The 11,255-nt window shown below is 39.5% G+C and overlaps 1 protein-coding gene across 1 annotated transcript; it reads right to left on the reverse strand.

Moving 5' to 3' along the window:
- Positions 1-222: 222 nt before the first annotated feature.
- chst3a (carbohydrate (chondroitin 6) sulfotransferase 3a) lies at positions 223-10,578 on the reverse strand. The gene is made up of 4 exons (XM_085477623.1): positions 10,140-10,578; positions 8,039-8,195; positions 5,827-6,363; positions 223-5,560 (listed from the first exon to the last, which is right to left on the reverse strand). The coding sequence occupies exons 2-4, from the start codon at positions 8,179-8,181 to the stop codon at positions 4,864-4,866; spliced, it is 1,377 nt and encodes a 458-aa protein (XP_085333749.1). The 5' UTR covers positions 8,182-8,195; positions 10,140-10,578; the 3' UTR covers positions 223-4,863.
- Between the last annotated feature and the right edge of the window lie 677 nt (positions 10,579-11,255).

Consider the following 11,255-nt stretch of genomic DNA (forward strand, 5'->3'; position numbering starts at 1 on the left):
GAACCTAATTGTGTAATTTTACAAACAGAAGTTCAGATCCCAGATCATCAACAATAATAACCCAAATAATAATAAAAATAATAATAACCCAAAATACAGCCTTATAGTATGAGTTACTTGCTCCTCCTCAAATCTGTGTTAGTCTCCAGTTGTCGCACCAACAACCACGAGTAAACTTTCCAGGGTAGGTGGACAAAACCAAGCAAACAAATTGCTTTTGGAAACAATCCATTTATTTTCAGAACTTGCACTCAGTTATAGTCAATAACTTAAATCACTCAATTATTTATTATTTTGGTCATTTCACCGAGTGAGTGAGTGAGTGAGTGAGTGAGTGAGTGAGTGAGTGAGTGCAACCATGTGAATGAACATGATTCGAGTGGGTGATTCATGGTGAAATCTGCGAGATGAAAAATGGGTGGCTGAAAACCGTCTCACATCTTGTGAGGGAATGGTGCATGTTCAGTGATTCATCCTCTGAACATAATAGTGAATCTAAGACCTGAGTGATAGCCAGGGGCTTAAACCAGGCCCAACAAGTCGAGTGTGTCAGTTAAAAACACTTGAAACCAAAGTCAGGAAAACTTTCAAAATATTAGCAATTATAAACACATGGCAAAGTGAAAAGACAAGGTTGTATTTCAGCTCAGTGAGTGTAAATAAGTTGGTCTGAGTTCTGGTCAAAAACACTGGATACCTTGAGAAAACCTGACACATTGCCAGGTTCAACTCTTCAATGACCCATTGTGGAAACCTTTTCTCATTTGCAGGGAAGAAACAGCTGCTGCTCTGCTGTGGAAATAACATCAGGGAAATGATCTGGGAGAAAATCAGCTTGACCAACAGCTGTGCACTCTAAAGTGCTCTCTCTCAGTTGAGATGTGAGGCAGATAGACGGAATGCAGGCCTGAATGGGTTCCCTGTTTCTGCTTTACTCACATTAAGCCTTTAGAGGATCACAGGCAGCAGCAGTGTGTATTTTAATATGCAGCTGAACTACATCAACAATTCCACAGGAATTTGCATTTTGGCCATTTCATTCTCAAACTGCTTCCATTCCAAGCAAAATAAGCTGATCGGATAGTTGGATATCAAAGCAATGACTATAGTAAACATAGTGCCAGTGTTTGCTTACCAATTGCATTCTGTACAACTTACTGCTCTATCGTTCTGTCAAGTCAAGGTTTGTCAAGTTTTCCACTGTTTGGTTAATTCAGTAAAATGTATCTAAATAGAACGCAGACGTTATTTTACTTTGTTACATTGCTGATAACCAGAGGTTTGTGCTTAAGTCAGATTTAATTTACAAAAATGCCAACTTAATACCTGATTCCCCTGAGCACCAAATCATTTCTTGAAATTCAAATATTTATATGCCCCCTTAAATTAGCACTTCAATGGCAGACTGTGCATTTGAAAGAACTACATCTGAGCTGTAAAAAAGAACAATTTTAGTATTTCAGTATTCAAAGAACTAAAATGTGCAACTAACTAAATTAGCCAAAGTAAGGCTTAAGAACAGATTTCCTTTGGTGAATTGACTTAGACTCGAACTTTTTCTGATTTTCTTTGTTTTTTTTTTGCCACAACAAAAACCTTGAAGTTATGTTGGCAATAGCCTCTGTTCCTTATTAACCTTTTTGCAATCATCCATAAACAGGGAGAAACTGCACATCTGTATTCCTCCCCACCAAAAAAAAGGAACTGCATGTATTCCCACTCCGAATAGCTGCATTAGTTAAATGCATACTATGTTGCACTGTGACTACACCCACTGTTTGAGCTACAAAATTGGTTGTTCTGGCTTCAGTATGTCACACATATATATGAATTCATATGTTTTTAAAATGAAGGTAAGTGAAGCTCCGTGAAATTCTGAAACATATGCCTTTCACAGCTGCTTCAATGAAGCCACAGTGAAACTGAGCACAATATTGCCATTTATCTGAAGTCACAGTGCTTAACTTCATATTTTATCAAGACTGACAGTTAAGCCAGCACCACCTGGGTTTCACTTAAAGTCATAGGCTGTATACACTCATCAGCCACTTCATTAGGTATATCTTGCTATTACTTGAAACTAGGGCTGTTCGATATAACGATATATATCGGATGACGATATAAAAACGTCTATCGTTTCAATTTATGCTATCGTTTGTTTCGTGGTGTCACAAAATAAACTGTTTACGGCAATATTTTTTCATGGTCACTGTAGTGGCTATATTCATTTCTTAAAGTTCTCTCTTTTTCTTATATTTACTATAACCACACTACAGACGGACAAGCGCCTGTCGTTAGCAACAACGACGGTAACGCCATCGCGTGTCCGCTTGTTTATGTTCCACATAAACCTTTCACAATAGAGCTCAAGATCCTGTTAAGACTTTTCAAAACTGAATCACGTGAAAGAGCAGATTATTTACGGATGAGAAGTAAGAAAGAGCCGCCAGGTGCTAAAAAAAAAATAAACCTTAGACTCAAACGTTAGAACAGGCTTTTCCCCGCAGCACGTTGTGTAATAAATACTCACAAAGAAAACGGCGGCCGTTACAACTTATGTCTAAAAATGTATCGTTTCATGCATCAGTTAAAACACTCGACTCCAGGTACGCGACGCGCAGCTGGAAACACTTCACGCAAGTCCAGCTGCCCGAGAGTCACAGAATTTACAGAAAATGTTACATTTTTGTGATTTATATCGTTATTGGGACGATAGAATTCTTATATTGGGATATGAGATTTTGGTCATATCGCACAGCCCTACTTGAAACTGCTTTAGTTCAATGTGTTATAGATTCAACCGGATGCTGAAAGCATTCCTCAGAAATTATGATTCATATTGCACTGATAGCATCTCATAGTTGTTGCAGATTTCACATCTGTGATGTGACTCTCACATTCCACAGCATACCAAAAGCAGTGGATTGAAATCTGGTGGCTTTAGAAGCCATTTGAGGACAGTGACATGTTAAAGAAACCAGTTTTAAGATGATTTGAACTTTATTACATGGTCCTTCTGTGCTGGAAACAGCCATCAGAGGATGGACACATGGAAGATGGTTATCAATAATGCTCGTGATCAGCAACAATATTCAAGGAAGCCTGTGGTGTTTAAACAATACTCAGCTGGTACTAACAGGTCTAAAGCATGCTAAAACACTATCCCCCACACCATTAAACTGCCACCACCAGGCTGACCCATTGACATGAGGCAGAATGAATTTATGCTTTCAGGTTGTTTATGCCAAATTCTGACCCTACCACCCAAATGTCACAGCACAAATTTAGATTCATAAGATCAGATAACATCATTTTAAAATATTTTTTGCCCCATAGCCTGAGTTTCCTGTTTGTAGCCGACAGGATTGGCATCAGATGTGGTTTTCCACTGTTTTGACCCATCTGCTTAAAGATTCGATGGGTTTTCCACATGCTCTTCTGCATAGCTTGGCTTCAATGAGTGTTTGAGTTACTACTGCTTTCCTATCTGCCTGTCAGCCATTCCCCTCTGGCCTCTGGCATCAACAAGGAATTTTCTTCCAGAGAACTGCAGCTTACTGGATATTTTCTCTTTTTCAGATCATTTCCCCTCAATCCTAGAGATGGTTATTGGAAAAATCCCAGATCAGTTTCTGAAATACTTAGACCAGCATATCAGCACCAACAGCATGAAAGTCACTTAAATCACCGTTCTTCCCCATTCAGATGCTCAATTTGAACTTCAGCATACATAACTAAATGCATCAAGTTGCTGCCATGTGAATGGTCGATTAGATATTTGTGTTAACAAGCAGCTGAACAAGTGTGCCAAATGAATTGGCCAGTGAGTGAACCTACACAGGTCATATCAAAACACAACACATCTTTACAGGGTGGATTCTGCAGGTCTTAATATTTTTGGGTGATTTTATTACTTTGAGTTGTTGTGTGATTTAAAAGAAAACAAAAAAACCTTACATTTAATGACCAACATAAGAACAGATCAGCTCTCACGCAAGCAACAAAATTAAACAAAACCTACTTGGACGTTTAGAGAAGTGAGAAATACTTTAATACAGATGCAGTTAAGGCTGCTGGCTAGAAATAAAAAAAATAAAATAAAAAATAGTTGAGTAGATATTTCATATAGATATATGAGTGTTACTACTTCTCATATATCATCTTTAAATTGATAAATAAATCTTAATTTATCTTCTCTAATCTCAGAGTTTTCAAAAGAAGAACCTATTCTCTTACACGGCACACTGTTGAGAAAATATCAATGCTTGTCATCGAGACACAACATACTTTTCCTGAGTAAGATTTGTAAAACTCTATCACAGCACATCATGTCTACTCGAACATAACTCTAGCAAATGCCTAGACTAATGCTGATGTATAAAAACATGAAACCAGCCAAACTGGGTGTTATTAAGAAAAGGTCTTAGGATCCTCTAAGACAAAATTTCCCTTAGATAACATATGCACATAACTTTCACTTTAAGTTTGTAACATGAAATTCAACCATGAAGATTTAACAAAAATCCTACACAATAATCTGTCACATTTGGCCTTGATATCAATGCTTGTTTCATTTCTAAATGAAATAAAGAGAATGAAACAAAGTTTAATCTTCAGGCTACTCAGTGAACACAGTATGCAAATAAATACTTCCCTTTATCAAGTAGTTTTTCATTATTTCAATGAGGCACATCATTGGCGAGCATCTTACTGTATGGCCTACATGTGAGGCACCTTTGTTTGTATTTTTATGGCACCTTTGTTTAACAGTTTTGATCTGAACAGTAATTGCTTCTGCTGGCTCACATGCACTGCATGCCATGCAGTATTGTGCAGTTTCACAGCTGTATGTTGACCTCCTGATTAATTAAATAATCTATCCTCAAGCAAACTAATGGACTTGTTGGTCAGTGTCGTTTCATCATTCACAAATCTGTACCCGAACAGCTTCATGGTGGGTCCACACACTCTCTGAACTACCTGAGCCAATGTAAAGGGAATTGTAAATCTCCATTTCTCTGCCTGCTCTGATGAGTTCTTCTGAGTGGAGTAAATCCCGCTGGCTTTCTGTGTGGTCTGGGTGTTCCTCAGTATCCACTCCCTGGCCAGGGAACTAAATGGTATCCCTGCAAACTTGTACATCTCCTCTGCCTTTTGCATAGGGTAGAGGGCGATATCCTCATAGCGGACCAGCATGTAGCGGTTCCTGAGCCAGTGAGGTTGGCTCAGTCCAACCTCTGCAGACATCCTAATGTGATCACAGTTTCCTTTGAGCCTCTTCACCTCCTCATCATCTTCGGGCACCTGGCCGTTCTGCGCCCAGGCCTTCCACGTGTGATATTTTGAAGAGAACGCCACCATGCGCGATGCTAAGATAGCTCTTGGATCTCGAACTAGCTGGATAACTTTGATATCCAAGCGAGGGTCCTCTACCAAAGGCTGCAGTGTGTCCAGCTGATGCACACGAACAGTCTTAATGGCATGGTGTTGTTTGGAAAGGCAGGATTCAGATGCAAGAGTTAGGTTCAGTGGCCCACAGCGACGACTCTTACAGTGATACCTAAAACAAGACCATAACGTTTTTAAATGATAAAAAGCATTTTACAAAACTGAATAGTGGGAATATTAATATTTCATGCATATACTAAATTAATATTTTTTCTCTGTTGTCATGCAGAAGAACATTGGGAATATTATTAATAAGGCACACAGACGATAGCTTAGTGTTAAAGTAGTGTCATGACCATCAGGCCTTCCTTTTGCAGCTGCATAAATAAAGATTACAGGCTTGATTAGCAGCACAGGGATTTGTAACTTATACAATACCTCTCAAAAACATCTCTGATTACAGGACTGCAGACCCGTTCTTCACAGAGTGATAAACTAGACTCTCTGCGGAAAAGAGATGGGGTGACATGGTCCTGAGGTGGGGGAGAGATGAACTTCTCAAGAGGTGAGAAATCACACAGGAAAAGCCCCTGGAGTACATCTCGGTAAATTCCCGACAACACTGTCCCATTGTTTGCCTCTGCAGCCGGGGTCAGCATGCGCTCGACATGCCACAGTGGCTCAAACAGATAGAACATGTTCTCCCCGTGCTGGTTAAAAAATTCCCCCACAAATGAGGAACCTGTCCGTGTGGTGGCCAAGAGTAATACGTGCTTACGGCCACCGGCGTAGCTGTATGTCCCCAAATCATCTAGTTCTTCCTCCTCTTCTTCCTCTGAGAAATTTGAGTTATCCCTCTTTGTACCAGAGAGTCGCGACAGCAACATTTTGAGTGCCATCAGGGAGCCCTTTTGTGTTATGTTGCTGAAATCCTGCTGCTGCGGAATCTGCCTCTGGATCAATCTGTCAGAGACCCTGACAAGATAAATAGACTTCATTATAAAATATCCATTGGCAAACCATAAGGTGTTACATTTTATTCTTTTTTTTATATATTTTATTTAGCTGATAGTTGCATTTATGTCTGAGTTATAACTAAAACAACCAGCAAGGGTGAAAGCACTTTTGAGGCACAGAGGATTTTTATAAGGTAAAAAGATATATATCTGTATATAGCCTACAGGAAGGCAGAACCCCGATCAGTTATCAGTGACACTGACACATGAGGCCACCTTCCAAAGCATGGTACAACTACAACCCAGTCCTTTCAAAATAAAAGTACATAACAAATTAAAACAAAAGAAATTATAAATTTCCTTCACAAAAACATGACTAAAACACACAACAGTACAATAACACAAAATATTTACAACTGCTAATCCAAGCAAACCTACCTAAAGATCTACCCTTTGGCCCCCAACTTGATTCATAGATGACCGATTCAGAGAAGACCATCTCTGAATCGAGGAGGCGGCCTAAGGATAGATCTTTCACCATCTTACAATGCTGTGATTGCAGCCATTCCCCAACTATCTGTGAATGGTACTCATGGCCATTGATCAATGGCCGCTGATCAATGGGGTTGTTGATCAATGGTCATGACAGTTTGCATATTAATGATCAATGAACTAACCTCACAGCCCACTGTTCGTCAGTGGTGCTGGTTTCAGTCATTGTGCAAATGTATTGTTTATAAGGTTGGGGAAACCTGCAGTCCGCTGAGACTAAAGAAGTCACTTGGATGAGTGCCAAAACGTTTCTCCCACTGAAAACGCTACGTCCAGATGAACAGACTCAACCTTTTGGAATTTACTTACCTGGATGATTGAGCATGCATCACGACATTCAATCTGAGTTAATTATGTTCAGCAGTGTCTTGTCCTCAAGTCTGCCTCCTCTGGCCTACCAGCGCTTACAGTGTATATTTTTATATTTCTGTCTATTTGTCCTTCTTTTGTGTGTGTGCCTTCACAGTGAAGTGGCTAATACATTTTCTTGGCAAGCCTCAGATCACTGGTTTGATTCCAGCTGAAAGTGTCCCTGCATCTACTCTGGCGTGATCCCTGTTTGAATTCAGTTTTCTTCCCTTTGACCTAAAAAATGTTTCATTTTTTTTATTTTGACAACCTTGAGTCCTGCTTTTGGCTCCTTACTCTCTACACATCTTGACACTGTACCATTTTATCTTTTTTAGATAGGGTTTCTTATCTATCTTATCTATCTTTTCATAATTATCTTAACACAGTTTTCTCAAAAAAACCTTCAGCATGGAAACAAAAGCTTAATATGATAAAGGCTTGAAACTCTCCCTGTGAGACAACTCACACCTGAGAATTATATCCTCCCCGGCTTTATGCTGCTTTAGGGTTAAGATTATTGTTCTTATGATTGTTAAATCAAGAAGGTGCATTCATCTGAAGCACAGAAACATCTTGGCAAGCACATCTGGGCAGGGCAACACCACATCTGAAGTCTTTACATCAAGGCAAGCTAGGCTAAGGTAGACTGCTGGGTCTTAATATGTATTTTTATTGGTAAGAAAGGAAACACACCTCCCAAAAAGTACAAGATCCCTTTAGCTTTCCTCAGATTTGCACAAATATAATATAAAATTTAGCAGATTATTACACACTCTTCTCCATACTCTTACCTAGAGAGGATGTTGCTTTCCTTTTCAATGATGACCAGGGCCACAATACAGATAAAGACGATTGCATACTTGGTCTTCATTCTTAAGTCTTCCCTTTGCAATGTGAGCTCTACAGTGCTGTTCTTTGGGTCATAGCTTGTCATGCAGAGGCTTCATTCTAAAGAAAGAAAAAAAAAAGACAAATAAAAATAGGATCTTAGTTCTTGTGCTATTTGTCACAGAGCTTCCTTAGTGCTTAAAGACAAACCGAAACATAACCAGTCTATTTTTAATCTCTAACCAATATGTGGTTGCATTTGTGCTGCTCTGACATTTCAACTATATTGAGGTGCTTGTGCAACAGCAACAGCTTTTACAAATTTGTTTGTCTTATTTCTTAGAGCAACAGAAAATGACACTATTGGTTTTCACCAGGATTGGAGAATGGCATAAGTTAAAAGACAAATGTTGGAACAGGCAACAGAGACCTACAGCCGAGGCCTGGGTTCAAATCTGTCTCACTCTGCATGTGTCAAATAAAGGCTAAAAAAAAAAGGGGGGGGGGGGGACAAAAACAGGAGGTACAGGGGCTAAAACAGTCTGACTGCAAAGTAGTCCTTTAACACTTAATTCAGCATTAAGCCAAATACAAGACATCGTGGGAAACTGAGTACAGCTTTACACATATTATAACTGTCTCTGTTGATGAATTGGGTCATCTTATCATCATCTTATCACCAGCATGTCATTCTTAGAAACCAAAAGCTTTCCCATGCTGTGGAGTAACCTTTAAGACACAAGCCTCAGCAGGTTTTCAGTTCAGTAATCTTCAATTCTAACTCTCAATTTTTTTTAAAAATTTATCAGCATAGACAGCTGGGTAAGTCGGAGCATGATATTTTCCAATTCTATTCAGTGTCATTAGCTAAAGTAGTAATCCTTCCATGCTTTGGGAATATTGAGCTGTGCTGGCATGGATAACAAGGAAAACCAGTTAGGAAGACATACCACACTGGTGTCATAGTGCTCCTCTGAAAACAAGTTAACCATATTGACAATGAATTTTAATTGAAATCATTCAGCACAACAAATTTCTTAACTCTGAATAATGCCGTTTCCGTGTTGCTGAGAAAGAAATGTAGACACGCACGCACATGCCATTTGGTCCTGTCAGGAGAGTGAATAATTTCTACAAAGCATATAATTAAAGGAAAAAATACAATTTTCAAGTAGTTTGTGAAATGATTGTGTGCTCCGTGAGTAAATATCCCCCAATTATCTTAGTTTAATACGGCAAAGCCGTCAAACTGTCAGGCTGAAGCGCTTGAGATGAGCACTTTTACATATTCAAGAGTCACTGGAGCGTTTGGCAAATCTGACTATCTGCTCAGGCAGAAACACACATCACTCTGTTTATCATCTCACTACAAATTACATTAATGGCTGCCTTCAAAGCCTCCGAGCAGCATCTCATGGAGATGTTAAAAGCCAAAAAGTCTCACTGAAAGATCTGCTGTTCCTGCAGGAGTGCAAGTGTAAACAATAAGGTGCTATAGGCAAATACTGAGAGCCATTATAGTTTGCACAGGTGTTATTATTTCTATGTAACTGACTGACTTTAATTTCACTGTTTACCACTGTTTCACACTTGCACCCCTCTATGTGTGGTGTGCTCAACACTATGGCACTGGCAGTCGTTCATGGGGGAGGGGGATTTTAATTCAGTGTAATTTGTACCATCTACTGATCCAGAATAAATACAGACTACTGCATACTTCTGCACAGTATTAATACAGTATATAATGAGCAGGAATCAAAGCATTATTCCTTCATATATTCGATTTATTTAAATAAGAAATTGATATGTGTAATGGAAAGTGGGCTAAACGGAAATGCAGCTTATTGCAGCATATTTCTGCTGTTATCACAGAAAACAAACCGCGCATTTGAGGTTGAAACAATAGGTTAGCAAACTCAATTCAACATCCTTTTTAGCAAAAGGAAGAGGATGTTTACAAGCCCGTGCGATTCGACGGCTCTGCATATGCGCTGTTTAACCATTTCGCGATTTGCAGCCACTAAAATGAGAAGCGGGGATGTTCAGATGGTGTGTCTTACAAACCTTTGTTTGGCCTCTTGGTGAGTTCAAGTGAAATGTCCCTGATTTGTGAGAAATACCGTCCTTTCGTAGCATCCTGCTGCTTTGTCTCGGAGATGGACGCACGGCTTCATTGTACTATCCCCGGTTTCGGGCTGCTCTCCTCCACCAGATGTAGCACAGAGGCTTCGTACAGAAACATTGATATACGAAGACTAAAAAGAGTGACCAGTGCGAAAGCATATGTATATATATCCTTTTTTAAATTAAATCTGACTGATTTAAAAAAGTAAAGCAAAAAGAGAGGAAACGATAAACCGCATAAAAGTAATTAAGCACGGTGTTGCCTAAATATAGTTAAAGCGTAGTATTTCCTCTTACAAAACTTTTTCTCCAACTTTTCTCTCGTGCTGGACACCACGACACGAAGAGCGAGCTGGCCACGCTTCACAGCACCCCTAACTCTCGCCCGGACAGCCTGTGTTGGTTGGCAAGGTCACGTGATTCCAACGAACCTTTCCTATTAACATAACCTCCTGTCAGAGGTAAAGCCTCGTGGCGCTGCGCGAATCATTCATGCTAAAGTGGGCTATAGTAAAACTTATTGTGTACTGAAATAGCTCCTAAAAAATTTAATGTATAAATAAATGTACTTTGTTGATGTTTGTCTTTAAGTTGCAGTCAATGTGGTCATGACATGACTAAGCTGCTCACCACACCGGATCATCTGCCACCATTTCACCCTATCTTATCCTCCTCTGTGACACCAGTCTCCTTCATGTCCTCCTTCAGTATGCATGAATCTTCTCTGTGGTCTTCCTCATTTCCTCCTGCCTGGCAGCTCCATTTTTAACATCCTTTGTCCAACGTATCCTTTATCCCTTCTCTGTACATGTCCAAACCATCACAGCATCCCTTCTCTTTGTCTTCATACCACTCAACCTGAACTGTCCCTGTGATATATTCATTTCTAATCTTGTCCTTGTCCCAGTCACTCCCAATGAATGAGCTGAGCCTATTCTTCTGCTGTAGACCACAAGAAAATAATTCAAACAAAGAAAAACGAGAAAGCACTCTTTGCTTTCGATTGTTGCAGTGTAAAATAATTCATTTCTTACAGGTGAGACTTTGCAGATGTAC

The sequence above is a fragment of the Copadichromis virginalis genome, linkage group LG13, assembly GCF_057382275.1.
Source record: "Copadichromis virginalis isolate Kocher_CV1m ecotype Utaka linkage group LG13, C_Virginalis_male_GT1.1, whole genome shotgun sequence".
NCBI lineage: Eukaryota > Metazoa > Chordata > Actinopteri > Cichliformes > Cichlidae > Copadichromis > Copadichromis virginalis.